Genomic DNA, 27510 nt, shown 5'->3' with positions numbered 1-27510 from the left:
AAAAACAATGAGTATTTTGATAAGTATAGATTTTCAGTGCAGTCTAAATTCTGCTCTCTGATATTGATAAATGTTTTTCTGGCAATTTGACCTACTTGTGAAATTTATGCCATGAATGTGCATATACTATTCATAGTATATGCAACTCATGGTGTATTTATTTTAATTCTTTCCTTAGTGATGCCAGGTAAAGGTTTACCATTTCTTCCCCATCTAGTTTCTTTGTCATTTAATACCAGTGAATATCCATACTGTCAAGGAGATAATTAGATCATCTCTACTTACCTGTCCATGGCTTTGGTGTTTCCCTTGCCACACACATCTTTACTTGTGGGCAACGCAACTTCTGGCAGCTCTGGCGGCTGAGTAGCTGGCGTGAAGTAGACACACATAAATATGTCCATGGGTGTTCTTTCTTGACAACAGTCCCTAAACTTATCATTCTTTGTGGATAAGTTGTCACAGATTTTTACTGTGTGTTCAGGCAGCTACAAAAGCAATTGTGATTTTTATGCATTGTTAGTTTTCTGGTAGATCCAAAGTAAGGAAGGTTACCACAGCTTCACCAGCATTGGCAGTGGGTATAAAAAAGTCAGTGGGAATGCTCTTAGAAAGTAAATCGGTATAATATTTTTGGAGGGAAATTTGTCACTATGTACTAAAAGCCTTAAAATGTACAATTTAACTTCCAAGAATTTATCCTCAGAAAATAATTATGGTGAAGAGAAGATTTAGTTATAAGACTCTTAAGGACAGAGTCACTTAAAATACAAAAAAACCCAAACACCTAAACCCAATAATAGAGGACTAGTTAGATAAAAGTAAAGTATACCTAGAAGATCGATGTAGTAGTATATTTTATACAGATATATTGAGAAGGAGGAAAGGGGAGAGAGAGAGGGAGACCTATTAATGACTTAGCCATATAAGTCAAGTTATAGAAAAGACCCATTAACACAGACACATATTCTTCATGGGAAAAGAGCAGGCAGCACAATATTGCTGTTCCTGAAGAGATCCATAGACTTTAGATAAATGAGAGTGATTTTATTTAAAATAACTGTTCAAACTCATATCTACTTGAAAGTATTGTGCAAATGAAAAACGGTGGAAAAAACTGAAATGACCATCAAATTCTGACAGTTATAATAAGAACAATAATTTCTAATAGTGAAATGGTTGCAGTATTGTCTAATGGAACTTTACTATATAATGATGAAAATTATCTGTATCTGTACTAATACTAGTGAGCATTTGAAATGGGGGCTAGTGTGACTGCAGAACTGAAGTTTAAATGTCATTAGTTTAATAATAATTAACTTAAATAACTATATGTGGCTAGTGATGTGGTACAAGGCTCTGCAGGTGCACTAAGTTCTTGGGAATCAGATAACCTTGTCCTTGTGTGTGAACTTCGCTACTTACCAGCTGTGTGACTTTAATTATTGACCCTTACTACTATTCTGTTTTCTCATCTGTAAAGTGGATTTAATGTATTTAAGTTTCATAGGATATATGTAGGTATCATTGAGATGATACGTATAAAAAGCAGCTTAGAGGAGTGCTTGCCACTTAGTGTGTGGCACATGATGATGATGATGATGATGATGATGATGACGACGACGACGACAACAACAATGACGATGGGTGTTCTCTTACCTCCTTGGCCATGCAGTCCTCAGAGGTAGACCCACAGCACTTGGAGAGGATTGTGGTAACATCTTCAGCGAGTGGCAAAACATCCTCTAGATTAGCAGTAGGTGCTTTTTGGGCTAATTTTATGAGATGGCTAGACAGTTAAAAAAAAATCGGTTAGCTTTCTCCAAATCTCAGTTTCCTTGGTTTCATTATGAGCAAACACGCTAGACAAATAATATCATAATTTCAGCAATTCATCCTTAAGAGCTGCATGGGGCACATCTGCTCTGCAATGGAGCCTATGTGCTGAAGCTACTACTCAAAATTCAGTCGTCCCAAATGATTTTTTCAAATTTTCAGTACTCACATTCTCTTTTGGCCAGATCTACATAGTTGAAGGGTGCCTTTAAACCCTGACCAGGTTGCTCAGTTGGTTGGAGCATTATCCCATAAACCAAAAGGTTGTGGGTGCAATTCCTGGGCAGGGCACATACCTAGGTTGTGGGTTTGATCTCCAGTTAGTCAGGGCACATAGGGGAGGTAACTGATTGATGGCTCTCTCTCTCACATAGATGTTTCTCTTGCTCTCTCTGTCTCTCCGTTCCTCTCTCTCTAAAATCAATAAAAACATGTCATATCCTTGGGTGAGGATTAAAAAAAAATGGCAATAAAGAAGGCACTAATATCTCTCTATTTAAGACCAATATGGTGTTTTGGGGGCCTCTCATAATCTTAAATGTTTTTATAAATCAACTTACAAACTACAGTAGAAATAAAGTAGTAAAGACCTATAGGCCTAAACCACAGTGTTAATACAGTTGATGTCAGGGCATGAAACCCTTACATATTTTATAAGGTTTACAGGGAATTACGTATTTTATAAGGGATTATGCTATACTGCTGATAAATTTATCTTTTCACTTAATGTATCAGGAATATGTTCTATATAATTAAATATTCTTTATTGTGATAAAAACATAATAGCAAATTTATTATATTAACCATTTATACATATATAATAATAATATATATGTATTAAAATTGATTTCAGAGAGAGAAACATCAATGATGAGGGAGAATCATTGATCAATTGCCTCCCACACACACCCTACTGGGGACTGAGCCCAAAACCTGGGCATGTGCCCTGACCAGGAATCTAACCTTGACCTCCTGGTTCATAGCTCAATGCTCAACCACTGAGCCACACCAGCTGGACTACCATCTCACTCATTTTTAAGTGTATAATTCAGTAATGTTAAGTAAATTCACATTGTTGTAACAGATTTCTAGAATTTTCTTATCTTATAAAACTGAAACTCTAGATCCATTAAATGCTGATTCTGGCACTCCGTCCTTAGCAGCCATGTTTTTACTTTCTGTTTTTATGATTTTGACTACTTTAGGTACTCCATATGACTGGAATCATACAGTATTTGTATGTGACTGCTTATTTTGCTTTGTATAATGTCCTCAAGGTTTATTCATGTAATAGCATGTGACTAGACTTTTTAAGGCAGCATAATATTCCATTGTATGTATATATCACATTCTTTATCTATTCACCTGTCAATGGATATTGGGTTGCTTTCGCCTCTTGGCAATTGTGAATAATGCTGCCATGAACATGGATGTGTAAATATCTCTTAAGATTCTGCTTTGAATACCTAGGAATATATACAGGTTGGGGTAAAAGTAGGTTTACAGTTATGAGCACATGAAACAGAGTTTATTCTTGTATTAATTATTAATTATTGTATTTTCCATAATAAAAACTGCAAACCTACTTTTGGCTTAGTCTGTTTACAGAAGTGGGATTGCTGGGTCATATGGTAATTCTATTAATTTTTTTGAGGAAACTGCATTGTTTTCCATCATGACTGCACCATTTTGCATTTCTGCTAACAGTGCACAAGGATTCCAATTTCTTCACATTCTCACGGATGCTTTTGGCAGTGGCAATCCTAATGGGTGTGAAATGGCAGGGTGGTTTTGATTTGTGATTAGTAGTGATGTTGAGCATCTTTTCATATGCTAGTTGGCCATTTTTATATCTCCTTTGGAGAAATCTCTAATTCCTTTTAATCAGGTTATTTGGTATTTTGTTGTTGAGTTGTAGCAGTTTTTTAATGAACACTGGATATTAAACCCTTGTTAGGTATATGATTTGCAAATACTTTTTCCCATTCTGTAGGTTGCCTTTTCACTCTGTTGACTGTTTTCATTACTGCTCAGAAGTTTTAGGTTGATATAATCTCCTTTGTCTATTTTTGCTTTTGTTGCCTATGCTTTGAGTTAATTCCAAGAAATCACTGCCAAACCTGATGTCCTGAAGTTTTCCCCTATGCTTTCTCCTAGGAGTTTTACAGTTTTAGGTCTTATATTTAGGTTTTTAATTCATTTTAAGTTAATTTTAATATATGGTCTAAGGTAAGGGTTCAACTTCATTCTTTCGCAATTTACCCAATACTATTTGAAGAGACTCCTTTTTCCCTGTGTAGTCTTGGCTCCCTTGTCAAAAATCATTTGTCTAAATACATAAGGGTTTGTTCCTGAGCTCTCTATTTTGCTTCATTGGTATATATATCTTTTTATACTAAGTGCTACTGCATCTTGATTATTGTTGCTTTGTAGTATGTTTTGAAATCAGAAAGTACGAGGCCTTCAACTTTGTTCTACATTTTCAAGATTGTTTTGGCTATATGGAGCCCCTTGAGATTCCATTTGAATTTAGGATGCCTTTTCCCCCCCTATTTTTGCCAAAAAATGCTATTGGGATATTGGTAGGAATTGCCTTGACTCTGTAGATTGCTTTGGAATAGTATGGACATTTTTAACAACATTAATTCTTCTAATCTGCGGGTATGGAATGTCTTCCTCTTTATTTTGTTTCATCAATTTCTTTTAGTAATGTTTTATAATTGTTATTAATATTCTATCATAATCCTAGAGACCTGATGCATGAAATTCATGCAAGAGTAGGCCTTCCTTCCCCTGGCTTCCAACACTGGCTTCCCTCTGGCACCTGGGACCCAAGCTTCCCTTCAGCACCCAGGACCCAGCAGGGCTGCAAGCAGACAGGGGACCAGGGGCCATGGCAGGAGGGGCCAGGTGGGGTCGCAGAGGATGGGTGGAGACCCGCCCCTATGCCCACTGCAGCCTTGCGCACAGCCCACAGTTCCTTTCAAGGTGCACGAATTTGTACACTGGGCCCCTAGTTATATTGTAAATTCCTATGTTCTACTTGCCAACTATACTATCTTAATGTAAAAAGAAAACCAAATTGAAGGTCTAGAGAAAATGACATTTAGTATTTGAGTAGTTCTAATGGAAAATTATTTTTAAAGGACTAATGAAAGTAGTTTCTATTCCCACTAAGGAAGCTTAGGATCTGGTGCCAACACAAAATAAATTATTTTATTGCCATTAAAGGAAAAAAGTTTGTGGATCAGAGTAGAAGGAATTAAAGAGACTGTAAATGCTATAAAGATGAGATAAAGCTGGCAAATCTAGATGTCTGAGGAGATATGAAAGATGTAGAAAGTGACAAAATATAGAAAGTGACAAAATTAAAATATGGAGTTAATAGCAGCCATACAAAAATCAAAGGAGAGTTACAAATAGAGTAGCTAAGAAATAGGCATACATTCACAAAACTTAAGAGATACATATTATACAGCACAAAGCTTCATATAACAAATAAGAATCCAAGAAGTTTCCTCCCAAGACAAAAATGGACAAAGCAAATAACAGGTGATTTTATTTTTGCCTTTATATTTGTAATTTATATTTCTTCTAGATGCCTAGTGCACAAATTGGTGCACAGGTGGGGTCCCTCAGCCAGGCCTGCAATCAGGGCTGATTGAGGCTATCTCACTAGGTCCTGATTGGGGCCGATCAGGGCTGGCTGGCAGAGGGGAGGGACCGCTGGAGGTTGGCCAGCCCCAGGAGGTTGACTCTGGGAGTGCATTGACCACCAGGAGGCAGCTCCTGCATTAAGCATCTGCCCCCTGGTGGTCAGTGCACACCATAGTGACCAGTCGACCGGTCGACCCGTTGTTCGGTTGCTTAGAGTTTTATATATGTAGATTTGTAATGCTAATATGAACATGGAGGAAATAATTTCTAATGGTCACCTGGTTTTCCCTAATGAGTATATGGAAAATGTTGATTAAGAGCAAATCTCATGTTTTACAACATAGCCTTGTTTCTTATTGTTCATATTCTGTGTAGACAAAAAAGAACTGGGTATACATTTGAGAACTATTGGAGCATAAGACTATAATCAATATCTTCTAACACAAACACTTTCTTAGGGAACCCTAATATTGTGGATAGATAGTGCAGAATCAAACAGCTACACATACTGATGCTTAATCCTTACCTGAGCCTTGATTTCTCCTTCTCATAAGCAGCATATTGTGAACAGATTCTATTTGACATAATGGTGAGAAGCGATAAATGTTTAATCTGGAGTCTCTAGAAAAGAAATGAGAGAATCCCTTTAGGCAGTTAAGATCCATTCACAGTAATGTGCAGGAATGAAAAAAGAGACTCTGAATATCATGACTTTTTTTGATGACCACAAAACTGAATTCTGACCAAAGAAACTTATTGATATTTCTTTTCCAGAAGTGATGGTATGTCTTATTTTCTAATGAACAAAATGCAAAAGAGGCCTCTTAAGGGACTTTTGTGATCCCAGAATCTGAATTTCTACCATCTTAAAAAGGAATATCATTAATAGAAGAAATGAGAAAGAGCATAACTATGTAATAAATGGTACCTACCTCTTTCAAAAAGCATATGGTGGGGCTTGATGAGGTACAGCAGGACCCTACCATAGAGAGATAACTCTTGGTATAACTGACTAATAGTGGCAGAGGAGCTTGTCCATAATTAATGGAATATTCATACATAAATCTGTGGGGAGGGGGGGAGAAGGGGAAAGAGCATTGGTCAAACCATTTGTGGGAAACAAAATCTACTTTGTCATACGTATTTTCATGGAGAGAAAATACATGTTAAGTTATAGTTTTAATATCTAAAAAGCATTAAGGATGTACAGAAAGGGTTATAATACCAATCACTTTCAATCAATATTTTCATTAAATCAAAATATTATTGTCTAGATTTCCATGTAGATTGCTTGAGAGGAGGGTCCATTTGTCCCTTTATTCACTTAGTATCTACAGGTGCATGGCCAATGGTAGATGTTTATTGTTAGTTGAATTAATTAAATGCAATTTTACCTTTCATGATCTATCTCTGTTTACTCTCCCAGAAAATTGCTATGTGTAGGCTTACTTATTTATTGAAATCTCTTTAACTTTTAGGAGCATAAGACCCTATGGTCCTGAAAGAGACTTTGAAAATTTACAGGAATGGGCAAGCCAGCCAATTTTTATAAAACTGTGACCTGAATTTCATGCCTTTAAATCCCATTTGAATGCCATTGCTTTTGATTATTTTTTAGTAAATATATTTTTTTCATTATAATTAATTTTCACCATTTGTGTTCATTTTTATGATCTTCCAAGACAATTTTAAAGAATCTCCATAGAATCTGGCTCCTTAGTGATGTTAAGCAATGAGAGGGTCTGAGTAATATGTTCCGTTATGTAGTGCAACGTGCATCCTATTCACAACTGCTTCTTGGAATGTAAGGAATAAAGTTGTTTATTTCTTATGCTTTAGTGGAAATTAAGTATTAAAAATTTGCATAGCAATAAAATTTTATCAGAAGGAGTATATAGCGATCATTAGTTTAAGGGGAAACACTATAGCTACTGGCAAATATTTGAAAATCCGTCATGAAGACAGGGGACCCAAGTAATTCTGCTTCAAGTACTAGATAGGACGAATTGGGTGGGAGCTGGGGAATGGTGGTTTTTCTCTCTGTCTACGAAAGACATTGACAGTAGTCAACAGTGACAGCAATGAGCTGTCTTGGATGAAAGTCAAGTTCTTGTTATTGGAATTTATCCAGGTTGCTGTAGAAGAGGTGTTTGTATATGGTAGGGGGTTAGGTTAACTATAGTTCTGACATTTTATGCCTTAAAGTTTTACTTCTGATGAAAGCAACTTACTGGTTAGCAAATTCCTTGGGATCTTTCCTGAACGCCTCACAGATTTCATCATTACTTGGCTCTATGTAGGTAGGAAATTCCTGTGGCTGGTGCTTCAGGGCAGCCATACAGAGTTTCCTTTCCAGGCCCTCTTGGGTACAGCACTCAGCAGTTCCTGGGTGCACTGGGAATGGGGAGTCACTATCACAGGACTTAGCAGACAATGCTGACGTCTAGAAAGAGAGGAGAAACCAGAAAACTCATAAATACATGTTTCCAAACTTATAGTCCTACATTCAGTATAACATCTTTAGTTTAAAATTCTTATTAATAACAAACTGCCCATGCCAAAGGCTCCATGAGATGATTTGGCAATGTGGCAATTTGCATAATCATAGTTACGGGCAAGTACAGGGTCTTATTTATGTTAATAAATGACTTTCCTCAAAGCAGGAGAAAACAGAACCATCATTAATAAATGGGCTGTGTTTGATTGCAGTCATTAAAAGCTTTATCCTCTAGGCCAGTGTTTCTCCACAAGGAAATTAGCATCACTGAGGATAAGGGAGGTCATTTCCAAAAGATCTCACATGACGTCCCACCTGATTTCTGCTGCAAATACCCCGTCAAGAATCAGGACCCTCCTGCCCTACTCTCCCTGCTTTATTACCTGAGCAGACTCTTGTTAAGTGCTTTAGTCTTCTACATTGGTTTGCATTCTCTTAGCCAGTGGTTCTTGAGCCTATTTTTGCATCAAAATCTCTCATAAAATATATAAAAATTAAATTCCTGAGCTTCCTATCACATAAATTCTGAAACAGTAGGTCAAAGATGAGACCTTAGGATCTGTTTTCTCCCAAAGCTTATTCTCATGTGTATCATGGGTTGAAAAATCACTGGTACAACTTAATCCACTGCTTCAACACATATACACTGATAACAGGTGTGCAGACTAAGCCCATGATGAGAGGACCACCGAAGCAATTATAGCCACAAAAATGATCTTTTTGGAAAGAATTTGAAATGAAAATGTAGAGCAGATATAGTTATCATGAAAAAAATTATTTTTGGATTTACTTGGGGAAAAGTACTTTCAAATCCCTATACTTATTTTACATGTTAGTCATCTTTTCAAGGGAAAATACCTAAAGATGTTTCCTATCAATGAAGGCAAGCAACATGATGAATCACTTATGTAGAAGTGAACATCTCTCATCCTCTCCCACATCTAACTTCCATCAGACTCTCAGAACTTAAGAACTCTTTTTTATAATTCTTCTCTCTCTCTCTCTCTCTCTCTCTCTCTCTCTCTCTCTCTCTCTCTCTCTCTCTCTAGTGAATATCTTCTTCCATTCCATTTCTTTGCTTGTCAACTTTCCCATCGTTTCTTTTTATTACCTCCTTTCAAATAAGACTTTTAAAAAGAAAAAGCATCAACACGTTTTTTAAAAAATACTTTGAATAAGCAGGAGAAAGAGGAAGGTGGTGTGCAAAAATGTCAGTGCCATCTCTGCTCTCTTATGATGTCTTTATAATTCAGCAGCTTCTCTCAAATTAACAAATAAAAATGTTTTTTTGTTCTAATCATGGTCAGTAGTTTGATGCTTGCCTGTTTTCAGGTGGTTCAGAAGGTCAGGTTGAAATTTCGGTTGTTTATAGACTTAGTGATCGGAGAAAATGATTATGAAATTCTTAGAAAGTAGATAAGGGCCAGATAAGGCAATTAATGATAAGAATAATCATTGTGTAGACTCTAGTCCAATTATCTTTGGAACATTGTTTCCGCCCGGTAATTGCTGCAGGCTTACACAGGGAGACATTTGCCTGTAGAGGCCTTTATCAAGATACATTTAAATGCTGTCTGCGTTGGGCCTGATGACTACATTAGTAAATTGCTAGAAACACATATAGGTTCACTTTTGTTCAGTCTGTATTTTGAACCCTGTCATTTCAGCATTATAATTTCTGCATGTATACTTCAGGGGAGAAATTCCCAAACCTGGTGGTTTATGTATACAGGGCAACTTTTGAACACCAAATTAATTTGAGGCCAACACTAAATTGCTCGGGGTCAGTCAGTACCAGGCTTGGCATGGTAAAGGTATGTGTAGATTTTAGGATACACAAAATCTATTAGAACACACAAAATCTATTAGAACTATTTCCTGAATCAGTATATGCCCCAGTTTTCTCATTTGAACCTGTAGGACTAATGGGCAGAGTTGATTTGTTTTGCTAGAATGAATCTGAGCTCTAGAGGAACAGGCTTCGTATTGCCTCCAAAACTGGAGTAGGTGGAGTCGCTGTCTAGGATTTCCCTAAGATATGGCATAAAGACCTGCCTTGGCTTCCCTCTGTGGGCCGCACAGACCCCGCCAGGCCGCGCCAACCTACCCTGTTGTCATAGCAGTCAGGGTCAGCCCCGTCAGCACAGCAGGCTTCTGTCAGGGCGACAACTTCCTTCACCAGATGACTGATCTGTTCAAAAGTTCCACTGGGAAATTTTCTGCTGTAGAGGACCATTGACCTGAGGGGAAAAGTAAACCCATACTTAATTCGAATTAATGTTTCCCACATTTGCACATATTAAAATATTCCTTTCAGTTTTTTTTTTTTTAAAGGAATGGTGCATGTATTTTCTTGATGAATGGAAAGAGTACAAGGTTGCCTTTCAGTTTTGTTCTAGGTAAACTGATCTTGTAAAGTGGCGGGAGTTGAACTTGAGAGTTCTATCAAAACAGTCTCATGTTCGCTCTTCTCTCAATGAAGCTGCTCCGTACCCTGTTGCCTTTGTTTGCCAGGCCTAGCACGTACTGTTTGCGTTTTAATTTACCTCAGAAAACTATTGCTTAATAAATTTTTAGACCACAGCAATGGTAGTTCAACCGGAGTCTTTGGATGTCCTCCATTTGCCTGCCTTCTCTGCCTCCTTTGACCCTGGGCTCTATCCTGTCTATCAGAAATCAGTTCAGCCCTTCATGCTGAGTTGAAATTAACCTTACATGCAGTTTCATTCAAGGTCAAGTAACCTAGAGGGTGAGTGAGTGCTTCATACTTACAAAGATGTGAAGTCATCTTTTCCAAAATTGGTTAATTCCTTGCAGACTTTATCCTTCTCATATTCTCGGCCTAGGAATCAAAAAAAACAAACAAAACAAAAACAAAAAATGTTTTGTTTCTATTCCCTTTTAATTAATGTTTCATTAAATGCGTATGTATAATGGGATCCTTTATGTGACTTATCTGTGGTGAAACTAGCATTTTTCTATATGCAATTCCATTTTTTGGTGCCTTTCTAGCTGTTTTATAAAAATAGATCAGAATTTTATGGCATGCTATAAATATTAATGGACAGCAGAGAAAAGTGATCTAATACTGAAAGTAAATAAGTCAAATGATTATCAGAGCCTATTGTGGTGTCAATCATTCTCTTAGGTCCCATCTTTATAATAATGCTAAAATGGGACATTTTGTTCCTCTCTTCTTTATCTTTGTTTCACCTAAGCTCTCAAAAGGGGGGAGGGGGAAAGAGGACAAAAAATAAATAAATAAATAAATGCAGAGAGTGTCTACATTCCTAAGTGAAGAGCTACCCCTCTGATGCAGGACCTTAAAAAGGAGTGTGTGAGAACTGCTCTATTACCCATCTCCAGACTCTATAACAGAAACCTAGGAATTCTGCTGGGGCAAAAGATGAAAATTAGGTAAAATGTTTTTTTGGATAAACTTGTCAGTGTGGTGGGGTTGGTGGAGTGGAGGGGTGTGCTTCTCTTCATTTCAAGTGTAGTAAAAGGGGCTTCGAGAAAAATAATCAGAGACCTTGATAGGTGACCCTTGGAGCATGGGGTACAATGGACAGGTGTCTGATTCAGACTAGAGAAAGCTAAAGGGTTGGGGCTGATTCAGTGGCCTGGAGCAACCAAGGAGAGGGTTGTGAGTGGGAAGCTTTGCTTAGGCTTGTGGACCCGATATGGATCCAACAGGACAGCGAGTTTGCCTGGAGTTGTGTTGCCCCTCTCTTCCCCTCCCTCCCCCAAAGGACTGACTAGAGGACAGTGGGCCACCAACTGTGGGATTCCTCTGTGCAGAGGCAGGCAGTTTGAAATCAGAGGTCCGAAGGTAAGTTTTGAGGTGTTAGCTGGATGTGAGAGATCTCCAAGGATGATGAGAAAGATCTCCAAAGAAGCCACAAAGAAAATGTTGACATTGAACGTCTCCCATAACCAGAGGAAACAACACTAGCTCACTAAGCTGCCCAGTGAGCTAGTGTTACCTGCTCTTACCTCTTCTGCTGGCTTCTTCCTTCCCTGTGTTTGAGGAACCAAAAGCAGCCTAGAGAGTGGGAGGAAAGTGTACCTGTCCCTCTTTGGCACCACAGGCAATGGGACTGACCGGGCCCTGATCTTGTGGAATAGCTTCACCTTTAAGTAAATTTGCACATTTTTGGCTATTAAACACAAACAGATATGCCCACAACTGTTATGAGGTAGTTATTTCTAGGTTCAAAGGGACCAGAAGACATTTTATTTGAGAGTGAACAGAAAAATCATGGAACTTACTCTTTAGCCCACTCAAGAGACTGGGAAGAGCTAGATTGCTCAGGTTACGAGGAGATGAGTTTTCTACTATTTGTGAGACTCACTTGTTCAACACACCTATTCCATATGCAGTGTGTGTGTGTGTGGGGGGGGGCATGGGAGGTAGTCAGTGTTCTTCCCTATGTCATTATGCAAATAAGTGTAGGACATTTTCCAACACTCTATGGTGCTTTTTCTTTAAAAAAAAAATTAAAAGTGACTCAGATTTAAATGACTCAGATTCTGTTCTGAGATAAGTGGTTTTAACTTGTAGTGACTTATCTTCCTGACTTTAAATAATAGGAAATCCATCTCAGGTGATGGCAATTGCTGTCATGCCTTTATCACCCAGATGTCCTCACCTCTCTAACAGTTATAGTCTGTGAGGGTAGAATTTTTTGTTTTATGGTTTAGAATGAAGGTGATTCGATACAGGCTAGAGAAGGTCTCTCCTTCTCCTCCTAAAAATGATTCTCTGTAGGATTTGTTAGATTTACTGATGCAAACTACCCATAGAGGAATCTGTTGCACCTTGTATCTTTCAGGTGAATGACTCAAAGTATAGTAATGAGATGAGAAGAGTCAGAACTAAGGACAAAGACATCCTTAAGCAGCACTTTGTGATAAGGGACCAACTAAAATTCCATAAAAATAACACAGAAGAACCCACATGTTCAAAACCTCTTATTTTGGAAACTAGGACAAACACAGTAGGATTGTTAACAACTAATAGTCAGTGGACTACAGAAAGCCACTTGTATCTGAGAACCTTTAAATCTAGCACACTTCCCGGAATTTATTGACTGGTTTACAAAGTTGGATATTGTCACAGTTTCAAAAGGTCAAAATAAGGCAGAAAATGTCCATTAATCATTGATGGTATTCTGTGGGACTGGAGAGCAGGCTATACAGGGGAGAATTGAAGGCACAGCTGTCCTCCTGGAACGAAGAGCTGTCACCTCCTGATGCCTGCAGAGTGGTTTTAGGCTGCTCTGAAGGTAGAGCTGGGAGAAGGGGCTGGCAGGAGACTTTGGTTCAGTGGCAGACCTTGACTGTAGCCACGGCTAAATGCTAGCTGAAATGGCGAACAGCCTCTTGGAGAAGTGAGTGTGGTTTGTTACTGGAAATATTCAAATGGAGCTTAAATAACCATCTATATGACAGATTCCTGATTTTAGTACAAGATCGTATTCTCTTGATGACTAAAATCAAGGGATTATTACAAAATAATCCCTTTTAGAAGTAGTAAGAAATTATATGGAACCTTTTTACCCCAAAGCTATGCTTACAAAAAATAGCTCTTTCTCTGTTTAATGCAGAGGCGCTAACTTTGTTAATAAAATCTCCCTGTAAAATTGCAGAGATTATTTTTAATACTTTTCATCATGGCTACTCAATAACATTCACAGTGGGAGCCTGTATGCAAATGGAGCCTCTGATAAACCTTTTCAAAAAGAATTTGTTTCTAACCTGTCAGAGTTGGATTTCTCACTTCAGCAAAAAATTAGTTTTTATTCAGTGTGTTACAGGAATGTGTGAGTATATGTGAATGTAGTGTAAATGACCACTATAGATTATCTATCCCTTGTTAAATAGCTTTAATGAAATCAACTACTTGTGTTTGCACCAAAGTACATGGAATCCACAGGTTTTATGTAGTGCTTTCGCTAGAATACAAAATTATTAAGAGGGAAACGGAAAACTAGATTGACTATATAAGATTTAAAATGGTTTTGAAGCCATTTTTATGGGAACATTCAGCTTTGGGCATGACAGAAGCAAGGAGGAAGCGCAAAAAGGAGGCATTGAGAAAATGCAGAATGAAATATGTAAAAAGGTAACACTGCTCTTACAAAACCTACCTGCAGAAGGAGCTGTTGCACCATGTGTCTTCCAGGTGGAAGACTGGAAATATATCTCTGATTTAAAAATTTTATTTATTCGAAGAGAACATATACTGTTTATAAGATTAGCAGGCAAATATGCTAATCATTTTCTCATCTTCCAAAAAACAACAAATACTGAAGTTAATTTGCAGTGTGATTATTACAAATTGATTTCTATTCCATGGAGTACTGCTTAATAAAATTGTTTTTCATTCCAGTTGAGCAGACGTTGATTCATATAATTAAATTCTATCTTGAACGAATTGTAAATGGCATCCTGTATTCTTTAATGTGCCACGTGGTTTTAAAGCGGGCAATCTGGACTTTGACGTGGCTCCAGTAAATATTGGCATAATCTCAGTGACACTGGTGAAATCTTTTTCACACAGTGACCTTTCGGCATTAAATGTTTACACATTTCATTAAAAGAATTTTTGGTTTTTGCAATAACGTGTCTCATTTCTACCTGCATTGTGCAACATTCTGGTAAGCCATGTCTCATTCTGGAATTTTGAAAAGAAGTTAGACTTACTTTCAGAAAATCTGTCGTGCTCCATGCAACTCACCTCTTCCAACACAGCTGACAATATTCATGAATGCATGCAACAGACATGCCTAAAAGATGTACTCTGTGCCAGACATAGGGTACAGTATTAAATGTACAAATGAAGAGCAAAATAGACACATCTCTGCCCTCACGGAACTGCTAATCTATTGGGGAAAGACAATAAGATACTGTCTTGGTACAAACTCCACTTTAAAAAGGTATTTTGGATGCTTTAACTATTGCTGTTATAATCTTTCTCTGAAAGCAACTTGATCCCCTAGAAAAGCTGTTTGTATACCAGGAGCGATCGGTGGACCCTAAATAACACTGAATTGAATACATGCTGATACAGAAAGCTGGGAATTGTCTTGTGTTGCTGTTTTCCAATTTTGTTCAGAAGAATCATGGGGTTTCAGAGCCCTGCTGGGCATTTTATATTTTTGCAATTTCATTTCTGTGGCATTTTTATTTCTGTTCTACGCTGACAGGCTCGGCTATGTCAGCAAAGGGCAGTGTATTTGCTTTTGCTTTTTAAATTTTATCAATAAGGTTCCGGTTTGCAGTGCTTATTAAGCAGTTGGACTAGATATTGGTGATTTCAGAGTGATGATTTTATTTGAGAACTTCAACATTGCTGGCCTGGTTTAGGAAGCTGACCTGAATATTGGAGCTAGAGAAAATTATGAATGTATCACTAGAAACGTTTTCTTCAATGAAGAACTAGCAATCAAGTTAACATTTATTTCCATGTCGGGCTTTTCTTCTGTTGGTTTTATCTTTATGTGTAACATTACTCTGGTTTTTCATATTGATATTGATGTTTGCAGGCAGGTGTGCACTTTTCTGAGTTTTAATCCATGGGAAGGAATTCAATTCTTTTAATACTAAATCTAGAGGTCTATATGACATCTGCCGATTAACTACTCTAGAGGAAATTAAATGTATCTCTCAGTATTCCATCAGTGGAACAAATGGGGCCTTTTTTTACAGATCTTGAAAATTTTAAGACAGTAGAATCTATAGAATAAATGGGTTAGTTGCCCAGCTGCAATAGTGGCTTGATAGCCACTCAAACCAATGTCTTTGGGTTCATCATGGGTGGTAGCCTGTGTAGATGATATATTCGCCAAACTCCTAAGGAGGCATTGTTTTTCCATGCATCTCATTCCACCCCCCATTCCCTTCATAAGTTGGGCACTTTTTCACCCCTGCAAACGCATTTGTGGATGACAATAAGGGAGTAGATTTGGGATGGGTGAGGCTGATGTCCCCTGCATCCTGACCTGGGAAACTTAGAATGCATTGCAGGGGTGCAGGGCTTAGTTTTTAAAGCAATAGAAGAATAAATAATATCAGGATAATGGTTCACATTTGAGTACCAACAATTAGTCAGGCAATGTTCCAAATATTTTACATATTATCTCAATCACGAAAATCCTATGAGATTCGTAGTTAATCACAGTTCACTTCCAATATTTACTACACATTTTTTTGTGTCAATTTAAGAACTTCAGCTCTGTGTATAAATTGTTTATATGGAAAATTGTGTTAACATACAAATAAGCAACATTAACTTTTTGGAGTGTATTTTGTCTGTGGGTTTGAGAATTACTATTAGAATTCAGTATTCTGTTTATGGTATTGAAAGATTCTTTATTATTCCTGCCCTTCTGAGGTCTTAATTTGTAATTACAAGTCCTGGAAAAGTCATTCTTCCTCTTCATATTCCCTTTATTTATTTATGTTTTTAAAGATTTGTTATTGATTTTTGCAGAGAGAGAGGATGGGGGGGGAGAGAGAGAGAGAGAGAGAGAGAGAGAGAGAGAGAGAGAGAGAGAAACATTGATGCGAGAGTGAAATCTCAATCTGCTGCCTCCTGCATGTCCCCTATGAGGGATCTCGCCCACAACCCAAGCATGTGCCCTGACTGGGAATTGAGCCAGGAACCTTCAGTGCACAGAATGATGCCCAGCCAACTGAGCCACACTGGCCAGGGGAATATTCCCCTTTTAAAGACAAGGTTGTAAGGATTGTTAAACCTTACAAATAGAAAGGTGAGCAGGATGGCTGAAAGCCTGTCTAGTGCTTTGGTTTTTGTGTAGACAGGGACATATAGTAATACTCACTAGGCACTTCCAGGGGTGGGCAAACTTTTTGACTCGAGGGCCACAGTGGGTTCTTAAACTGGACCGGAGGGCCGGAACAAAAGCATGGATGGAGTGTTTGTGTGAACTAATATAAATTCAAAGTAAACATCATTACATAAAAGGGTATGGTCTTTTTTTTTATTTTTTTTAGTTTTATTCATTTCAAACGGGCCGGATCCGGCCCTTGGGCCGTAGTTTGCCCACGGCTGAAATAGACCTTAAAAAACAGGCCAATACTAAAATTTCCTTTAAGCAAAATTATCTTATTTTCTACAGAAATTCACTTAGTGCAACAATCATATTTTTAAATCTTGTGTGCTTGGCATTATTCTGGACACACATGAATTTTCAAAAAGCCAATTCACTAAGCATTATGAAATCTGAAGAAAGTATTATTCAATAAGGAATGGCAAAGTCATATTTCCATATTATATACATTTGAGTTGATATAAACAGGAAGTACTGATAATTCTGCTTCATTGGCTAGTTATGGACTCTTTTTTTAAAAAAAAATTTTAAAAGTATTGATTTATTTTAGAGAGAGGGCAGAAAGGGGAGAGAAAGAGGAAGGAGGGGAGAGACAGACATAGAAAGTGAAACAACAAGAGATACAGAGAGAAATGTTGATTTGTTGTTCCACATATTTATGTATTCATTGGTTAATTCTTGTGTGTGCCCTGACTGGGGATAGAACCTGCAATCTTAGTGTATCAGGACAATGCTCTAACCAGTTGAGCTACTCAGCCAGGGCCTGCACTCTATCCCTTGACTAAAATAATTTAGAAAATGTTGGACACAGATGGTTTTTCTTTTCCTATCCATCCATACATTACAATGGCTATTAAAACTGTATAATTTCTATTTATTCAGTTAACCCAGTGTCAAGGCTATATTATATATATTTATCACTGTCTGTCTCCATTATCATACATATTTTTTATCAAGAAGATACCTTGAACCATTTAAATGCATTTTTAAGTCCAACGGGTTACCATAAATGGCATTATTTTATAAAGAGAAACTTCCTTTTAAAATGTTAGTAATCATCCTTTTCTATTATTAATAAAATTATTTCTATAAACGTTTTACAAGGCCCAAACAATTCTATAGTATGTAATTATTATGCTGAAGTACCAATAAACTTTTTTTCCTTAATTAAATACAATTTTCCAAAATCCAGTGAGAAATTGAAGACTCATTATCAGGCACTATCCATGCAAGAATGGCAAACTTAAAGGCCCTTAGGATCGAGGATCCAAGAGAAGAAAGGAAAATGCCCAGTGCTGTTTCCATGGTTCTAGTAAAAAAGGGTCTAGACTTGGGATGGATTTGTATTAGACAGCCTGATCCCGGTAATCTCACCAAAATAGTATCCTGACTTGTAAAAATATAATCAGTTCATTTATGGACTCCATTTATCACATTATGCCAAGTTTTTATTGTATTTTAATAATATGAATTGGTTGGGCAAGGGATGGGAGGTAAGGGTTAGAGTAGGAAGCCATTACGATCGCCCAGAAAAGGGGAACGAGGGCCTGGATAAGGACAGCGTATGGAAACGTCAGTGGAAACACAGGTTTGAGTGGTGTGCTCACAGGCCTGGAGAGCCAGGCATATGCCGGAGGTAAAGGAGGAGACAAAAAGGATGCTGAGGAGGTTTCTATGGTCGAATGCTTTGTACAAGTCTGAGCCACTTCAAGGCTGAAATTTACACAGTGTGGAAAGGTTGAATAGGGCTAATAAAAATGAATTTAAAAATCCAAGAAGGCTGTACAGGACTGACCATAAATGATTCTGATAATGTGGTGTCAGGAAGAAAGGGAAGTTAGGAGACAGAGCCAGTTTTATGGGATAGCGATGAACGGGTTTTTGGACCAGCTGGATGATTCCTAGTAGGCAGCATGAATTTCACTAAATTCCCTCTACGTTGGTGTTAGTGACTGGTTATTTCTCTTGGTTTTTAGTGAAAGATTTTGAGGTATCTCAAATAAGGGCAGCAGTGATAACATTGCCTTGTGAACCCAACTGATAAAATTCTGGTTCTGCCCAAATTCTACATTTTATATTCTACATTTTAATTTGTTACAATAAACACATGAACAGCTGGTGATAGGGTCAGATGATGAGTGCTAAAAAATAAATAAAGCATGGTACAAGGACAGAAGAAAACGGAGTGGTAGGTGCTATGTGAGATAGGTTACTCAAGGAAGCCATCTTTATACATGAACTTGGAGCAGACACCTGAAGGGAGTGAGGATAGCCATGTGGATACTGGGGATCAGTGCTCTAAGGGGAGGGAGGAGCTAGTGCAAAGCCCTGAAGTACATAGAGAGGGGGAGAGTGTGGGGGCCAGTGTGGCTAGAGCAGAGTGAACTGGGGGGAAATTGGCGAGAGAATTGGACAGCAGTGGGCAGAATAACGAAGTTAGGTGACCGTAGATTCTGGGGGAGAGGGTAATCAATTCTTTTTAAGGAGTTTTAAAATCTCCTTCCCCTATAGATTAACCTTATGGCCTTTTAAAGAGTATGCTCACCTGTCCCTAATCCACACACATGATGGTGAGTGGAAACCTCGCATTGCACCTCACAACAGTGAAGTGTGACATTGCTATTGATTTCTGGGGAGGTTAACGTTGCCTTTGATGGTGAAGTTACCTATTTCTCTGGCTTCAGCTGTTTTCCTGTTCGCTCTTGGCTAAAGCCTCTTTTATGCTTTTACTCTGGACATGCTGGTTCCTAGCTCAGGATTTTTGCACCTGCGTTCCTTCTGCTTGAAACTCACTTTTAGCTCTTTAAACAGCTGTGTCCTTTTTGTCACATAGTTCTCGCATTCTACATCAACTCCTTAATAACCATTATGTAGGTTTGGCAGAAAATTTATAAAGGTATTTGGGAAAACAGAGAGGATATCTACTTATCCTAAATTATTTCTGTCCGGCATTCTGTACAGCTGTGTTCCTGAACCAAACTAAGGGCAACTTTAATTTTCAAGTGGTTACTGTTAAAGGGGCAGGCAACTTGTAGAAAAGAGAAACGAGGTGATTCAGTGGTGGCTTGGGGGATTGGGAAAGCCCACACTGCCTAGGGCTGCTTTAAGAGGCAAACGGAAGAAGGGGCAATACAGCTTACCCACGACTTTCTTGCTATTTGGTATCATGGTTAGTAAAAATACATATGCTAAGAATGAAGTGCTTGACGCAAAAATGAAAATATTCATAGTAAATATCCTGTTCTTGCCTACAGCTCTTAGGAACTGCAGTAACTTACTTCCAGTTAGCATTATCTCCTTTTAATTATATAGCTGAGTCAGCAGCCTTTGCTTGTATTTTGGGAAGAGGGGAAGGTACATTGTAGATTAGCACTACATTCATCTCAGTCCCAGGGAAAGAACCCAGGTGGAGGCAACTGGCAAACACTGTTGTTTTGTTTTTAAAGGGGTAGGTATATTGGGTGTTTTCTTATGACTCCATCCAGATTCTGTGCGTCTCCCCGGAAGCACAGAAGGGTTTGTGGACTGTATCCCCAGTGCTGTTGGGTAGGAGACGACTGGCCTAACTGGAGCTGATGTTCATGCTGAGCCACAGCAGTATCCATTACAGACCTGAAATATCCAAAAATGCTCCCATAGGATATAGGCAATTTAGGGAAAAGCCAATACGTTTGGGAAACTCTGGGTTAAGTAAGGTTTCTTTCTTACAGGACTTCTCAGAACCTTTAGGAAAACAAACACAGTGATTGTGAACCAACCAAGAGGGACTAATGTATAGCTTGTTTCTGAAATGTGTTTGACCATAGAGACTTTTTTCCAAGACGAGTCTTGAGTGAAATACTTTTAGAAAAGGTGGTCTAGACAAATGCTGTGGGTGGTCGGTTAGCTATCTAGAACTGTAACAGGCAGAGAAAACTGCAGCTCTAACAATTCTCCACCATCCAAAGTTCTCTCAACTCTTTTAATTCATATACTTTGCAATTTTTCCCCAAGGGCACACTTCTAGCTTCCAGGTACATTGCTGACTTAGTATTTGGGGTTGGGGAACCTTTTTTCAGCCAATGGCCATTTGTATATTTAAAAGGTTATTTGGGGGCCATACAAAATTATCAACGTAAAAATTAGCCTGCTGTATTTGGACAAACATTTAATTAATTCACCCCTAATGCCTTGGCAGGGCCAGACCAAATGATTTCATGGGCCTTATATGGCCGGCGGGCTAGCCGTTCCCCACCCCTGGAATAGAGGACTGAAGGGTCAGGACCCCTATAGCCAAATATTAAACATTGGTTACTTGCAAATGTATTATGTATGTCTCAGGGAATATCGTCAAACCTATGGCACCTGCCTGACGTGAAGTTTAGACCTTCAAGCAAGCTGACTTTAGCATCTATTTCATCAGAGTCAGAGGATGTTGAAGGATGTCGAAATAGAGGCTGCAGAATTTTCTGTTATTCTTCAAAGGACACTATAACTCTTTTAGGCGAAGGCAATGTACACTTACTGAGTCAGCAGTCCGACACGGAGACTCATGTCCCACCTTATAACATCCACATATAATTCCAGGCCAAGTCCTAGCCATTACTGAACCTTCTGGTGTTTTGAACCTCCTGATCAACACTGCTGCAGTAGGCATTTTCAGGTTCAGATCTACTCCAGGGAAACCCTGGGGCAAAGGAATAAACTTTCAGGGTTTCTTGGGTGTTGGCCTATTCAGAGGTCTCTTAGGGGACACAATTTATGTTACTTATTTATACCCCAGTACATCTCAGACTTTGTAGTCTTACATAAAGACCCACAGCTTACTTAAAAATCTGTTGGTGAATGAGACAAAATTTGTACAACAAAAGTAAGATCAAGGAAAAGTTAATGTAAATAGAATAAGTCAGGAGTAAGATTATTCATGTCACATTTAATACCAATAATTCCTAGACTATACACATTTTATTCCACAGGTTAAATACATTACTAATATGAATATTAATGTATCACTTCGGTGAGACTGACAGTACTAAGTGAAAACTAATTCCTCAAGGCTGGATGAATGCAGATCCCTTACAGGTATTTAAGCATCATCCAGAAAAGTAAATTGAAACTGATTATGGAAATTTCCCAAGCTGAAAATTTTATGAAGTTGTATACTTCAGATAATTTCAACCTGTATCATTTAAAAAGATTTTTAAACATTGCTAAAAGATGAAGATACTATTTGAAGAATAATCTTAATAAAATATAGCTCAATTATCTTTTGATAATCATGTTTCATGGCCATTAAATTGTTTTATGTGGGATATTTTAGAAACTACAATGTATTTTCAAATATATCTATGGGGTTCCTTTAAGAGACTCAAATCTCAGTTGACCTCATTGATATGGTATATTATGCTCTCAGTGGCAATAAATATTTAAAATCTGAAAAAAGTGCTCATGAATGGATAAAAGCCTCCATTTGCATTTCTCCTATTAACTAAAACAATTCTAATTTTGCCCTGGCAGGGTAGCTCAGTTGGTTAGAGCATCGTCCTGATACACCAAGGTTTCATGTTCAGTCTCAGGTCAGGGCACATACAAGAATCAACCAATGAATACATAAATAAGTGGAACAACACACTGATGTCTCTCTCTCTCAAATACATTTTAAAAAAATATTCCAACTTCAAAACATTCTCCGCAGGTCTTGGTTATCAGAAGAGCAGGGAAGGATAATTGACAAATTATATACTTTTTCTTCCTTTCATGAGATTATCTTGATGTCTTGGCTATTCCAGTTGAAAGCTCTAGGCCCCATTTCAGTTCAGATTAACCATGCTTTGATTCTTCTCTTCCTAACATCCTCGCCAATTACTCTGTTTTTCACCTTTGTATACTTTTTTAAAGTGGCGACAGACAGTTAGACTGGTAAGAGTTCTTGTAAATGGTCCCAGCACGGGAAGTCTCACCTCTTTCCAGAGCATGCACGGTGAGCAGGAGAAACAGGATCCTCTTCATTTCCCGGCTGGCAAGTCCTGCGGCACCCTGTTTCCTGCAGGTAACCCAGAAAAAAATGGCAGCTAAGAGTAACCAGTTCCCTTTTAGTAAGCTTCCCGACTATGAGCTAATCTAATCAATCATTAATCTCTCTACAGAAGCCAGGGCATCCTTGGCCCGCAGAGATAAAGTAATATCAATATCAAGGTAAATAGACACCCTGGGGAAAATGTGACACATGACAGCGTTTTTAATCATTCACTTGGTCAAACTGCAGAAGAGTCAGTGTATACGTAGCTTACTTTCCACTGCTGCTTTTTACTAAAAATTTCTAGTGCGTTAGTGGGTACATTTCCCCTTCTTTATAGAGTTGCGTGCCTCTCTTGGACATCTCTACCCTTTTCCTGTGTGAATGGAACCTTGGAGGTTATTTCTCTCTATCTCTCCGTCTCTCCATTCCTCCCTCCTGCCCGTCCCCCCCCCCCCCCCGTTTAAACCTACTACAAATAAGTATTACCTCAAAATATTTCACATTAGGTGTTTTAGATAATAAGAAAAAAGAGTGAGAAGCCAATTTATCATAATTACTCAAATCCATAATTTCAATTCTATAAAATTTACTTAAGATGTTGGGATAGTACTTTATGTGCAATATCACACTTTTTTGAAGCTACCAACATCTTAAAAAAACAACAACAAAAAACCCCTGAAGTGAGGCAAATAACTGGAGAGGTTAAATGACTTGCCCCAACTCACAAAAGTTAATGGTGAATTTTGGACTTGTACGGCTAAGTTAAAGTTCTTTCTACTAACACTATACAACTGATATATTGTAGGGTACTGTAACCAGAGATCTCACAGTGGCCGTGTAAACATGGGACTCAATATCTTCATTTTACAGACGAGGGAACAAAGCCCCAGATAGATTCTGTGACTTGCCCAGAGAGCGCAGGTGTATTCCAATCATTCACCATCCTTCACCAGAATCAGGTCAGCTCCTGCTCCTTGCAGGGGCCCTCTTTTCTGGAAACAGGGTCAGGTAGGGTTGGAATAGACAGGCTCTAGAGTCAAATCCTCACCCAGCCCTTATTGGCTGTGTAACCTTGGGAAATTATTTTCTCTTTCTAAGCCTCATTTTTCTCACAGACCCAGTGGTGATAACTCAGTATTTTTTGGTCACAAGATTATTGTGAGTTTTAGACAATCCATGTGCAGATTTACCATAACATCGAACACATGATAACATGCATTGATGTCATCAGTAGTCTTTATTCTAGTTATTATCACTGTCTTCACTGACCTTCCAAATTGATATCTGAGAAGATCATTGGAACTAATGAAACTTAGAAATATCACAGATAAGTGACTTAGAAATCCATGAACAATTTAGTGGCCAAGGATTAACTATGTAGGCAGAGGCCATCCAAATCTCAATACACTGCACAAAGCAGTTACAGTTTTAGTGAGATCCTCCATCTACATTGAAGATACTTGGGTGTTAGGTTCAGAAAATAGAGCTCATTTAGTTGGTAGCTAAGCAAAGCAAAGGTATCCTGTAAGGTCAATGGCAGCCTGTAACGTAAAGGAGATCTTGCGAGAGGAAATAATGGGCAAATAGTTTTGTTGTTAGGATCGTCTTCCTGCCTACAAATATAAACTTTTTCCTTTGCTAAACTCCTGGTTTATTGTGCAAATTAATTTAAAAATGTTTTAGTTTTACTATAAAGTATTTGGAAACAAACTCTGAACAAGTGTCAGAGTTTAAAAATAATTAAGAAATCCAGAACTCAGAGAATAACTGTTAATACCTTATAGTTTTTATTTTTATTTAAGATAATACAATATATGTACTTCGTAGGTTTTTATTTAGCAGTTAAAATGTCAGTCATCTTCTGATGATTAATTCATTCAGATATACAGCTATCTGTTCCCTATGATTTTGCTAAAAAGTTTAAGTCCAGCCTGTTTTTTTACTTTTAAAAAATTATGACTTTATCTCTGCTTTTGCAACAACATCTACCACTTTGGTTTAATGATAAGTTGCATGTAGCAAGAATTGCAACATCTCATTTAGGTGTACTCTTGAGAAATCTCTACACTAGCTGACAAGTGCATTCTTTTGGCTGAATTTATCTTTTTCTAACTGAAAATTGGCACTCACATGCTAGTAGCTAAATGGATGAACCTTTTCTCAGTCCTATTTATGTAATTCTCCTTAGTTTTTCAAATGTTGATTTCTTGTATTGATACTAAAACTGGGGGAAAGTTTTAGTATCAATACAAGAAATCAACATTATAATTGACCTAAGTGAAAAGTCTCATGTTGCAATGACTACTCTAGTAAATTAATGAAAGGGGAAAAACAAATTAAAAAGACCAAGTCCAATATTCTGACACTATGTTACAAGCCGTACTTGCAGCAACTCAGAAATTTCTTACAGAAATAGATTTTTAAAGAACTATTAAATATTTAAGCTGTGGGATTTTGTAGGCATTGTTTAGCACATGAAGAACTGATTTGAAGTGGTCTTCCTCTTCTTTATCTTTCTTGCCACTGGCTGCAGAAGAAATTTAGGGTGTTTCCCTCCGAAACAAGGCAAGTTCTAGGCAAAATCATGAAACAAAGCCCATCTTTGGTTCTTTTCCTATCACATTTTTCTCTTCCTACCAAAGCTGCTTAGAAATTCTTGCATTATAGTATTGCTGCCCTGTATGTGGTGAGTCTTTTTTCTCTGATTTTATCCAAGATCATCACTTTACCTTTGGTTTTCAATAGTTATTCTCTGTATATAGAGTTCATTTTATATCTGTCTCGATAAGTATTCATTAAACTTGTATCTATTATGTCTGTGTTTTTCTCCAATGTTGTAAAATGTTCAGCTGTTATTTTTGAAGGACTTTTCCGTGTCATTCTCATGCTTCTCTTTGGGACTTTAATCACACATGCTCCCAGTAGTTTATTAGACTATTTGATATTACCCCACATGTCTCTGAGATTCTATTCAGTTTCTTTAGCCCTTGTCCTCTCTGTTATTCAGTTTGGATAATTCCTATTCATTAATCTGAGTTGATTCTTCTTCTAATATCATTCAATGAATTCGGTATTTTTCAGATTTAGAATTTCTACTTGATATTTTTCATAGTTCTATATTGCAGCTGAGATTTGGTTTATTCATTAAGACTATGATTGCTTTGAAATTTTCAAACATATTCTTTAGATCTCTTTACATAAAAGCTTCTTTGTAGTCTTTGTCAACTGTATACTATGTTTGGGTTATCTCAGAGTTGATTTTTATTGACTTATTTTTATCTGAATTATGGGCGACATTTTTATTTCTTTTCATCTTTGGTAATTTTTGTTTTTTTTCATATTTAGTAATACACTGGACAAGCAATGTGAAAACTTGACAGTTTTATATGTTTTAATTTTTTTAATTCCCTATAACATAACAAGTGGTTTTCACATTGTTATTCTCATTCTTGATATTCCAGTTTAATTAGTATTATTCAGACATCCTTTTGACTGAATTGATTGGAGAACAGTCAAATTGTTACCCAGTTCAGTCACAAATATGTGACTAAGAAAGGGATCTGATGGATGCAGTTTTATGTTATACCTAAACTCAAATTTGATTGGGGGAAAAAATAACTAGAAAAGTTGTTTTCTGGTAATAAAGAAACTTTTATTCTCATTCTTTTTCTGCCCTACTTTCTTTAAAAAAATGGAATCTATGCTTATTAGAAAGTTCACTTATGATTTTCACTTCAAATGTGGAGATTTTAAACAGGAGGTTAATGCATAATTAATGGTAATAGATAACTTTACATATTCCTTTTTTGTTGTATTCAAGTTACTTCCATGTGAATGCTATACAAAGTTGCACTCTGAAAAAGGAGTCCAGTTAAATATAAGAGAATACAGTGCAATACAAATACTGGCAATGTATGTGTGTGTGTGTGTGTGTGTGTGTGTGTGTGTGTATATATATATATAATTTGTTTTACTTTGAATATTTGAATATCTGGGACTCTATTGCATTTCCACAAAGAAAATTTGGTGTAAATTTATAGCTCTTAGAAAAAAAGTTTTTTAAAATATATATATTTTATGAATTTCAGAGAGAAAGGGAGAGGGAGAGAAAGATATAGAAACATTGATGATGAGAGAGAATAATTGACTGGCTACCTCCTGCATGCCCCCTTCTGGGGACTGAGCCAGCAACCCAGGCATGTGCCCTTGACTGGAATCGAACCTGGGACTGTTCAGTCTGCAGGCCAATGCTCTATCCACTGAGCCAAACCAGGTAGGGCGAAAAGAAGTTTTTATGACAATAAAAAGCATCGACTTTGGTTATAGGTAAATATGTGTATGCAAGCTTTACTAATTAACTCCGATGAATACAATGACAATGAGTTTAATAACAGTTCAAATGGAAAATTTATTTAAAGCATCTAGTCAAACACAAACATTCAATTCAAAATACACATACATAATGTAACTACTTTTTTTTTTTTTTTTTTTTAGAATAAACTGTGGTGGTTTTTTTTTCTCAATCATGGCAAATTCATGTGTAATGTGTTAAATTTTTGATTCTACAAATTTGACTGATATAACAAGTCAGAAGAAGAAATAAAATGGCTTTTAAAAGGTAGGCATTTTATTTTATAACTTTATCAAATCTGTAGCCATGTGGC

The 27510-nt window shown here is 37.4% G+C and overlaps 1 protein-coding gene and 1 long non-coding RNA gene across 2 annotated transcripts in view; both read right to left on the bottom strand.

The window, feature by feature from the left end:
- The window catches only part of GC (GC vitamin D binding protein), a 37652-nt gene extending 14724 nt beyond the window's left edge, over nucleotides 1–22928 (bottom strand). Inside the window, exons 1-8 of the mRNA XM_059669082.1 lie at nucleotides 22788–22928; nucleotides 10763–10832; nucleotides 10098–10230; nucleotides 7725–7936; nucleotides 6426–6558; nucleotides 6020–6114; nucleotides 1660–1789; nucleotides 286–488 (exon numbers count right to left, since the gene is read on the bottom strand). Coding sequence (XP_059525065.1) covers nucleotides 286–488; nucleotides 1660–1789; nucleotides 6020–6114; nucleotides 6426–6558; nucleotides 7725–7936; nucleotides 10098–10230; nucleotides 10763–10832; nucleotides 22788–22836 — 1025 coding nt within the window. The 5' untranslated portion in view covers nucleotides 22837–22928. The remainder of the gene's footprint in view (nucleotides 1–285; nucleotides 489–1659; nucleotides 1790–6019; nucleotides 6115–6425; nucleotides 6559–7724; nucleotides 7937–10097; nucleotides 10231–10762; nucleotides 10833–22787) is intronic.
- LOC132218208 (uncharacterized) lies at nucleotides 16523–22781 on the bottom strand. The gene is made up of 2 exons (XR_009449104.1): nucleotides 17065–22781; nucleotides 16523–16845 (listed from the first exon to the last, which is right to left on the bottom strand). It is a non-coding gene; the product is annotated as an uncharacterized LOC132218208 (long non-coding RNA).
- Nucleotides 22929–27510: the final 4582 nt, after the last annotated feature.

The sequence above is a fragment of the Myotis daubentonii genome, chromosome 1 (assembly GCF_963259705.1).
Source record: "Myotis daubentonii chromosome 1, mMyoDau2.1, whole genome shotgun sequence".
Lineage (NCBI taxonomy): Eukaryota > Metazoa > Chordata > Mammalia > Chiroptera > Vespertilionidae > Myotis > Myotis daubentonii.
This window is presented reverse-complemented; position numbering and strand designations above follow the sequence as displayed.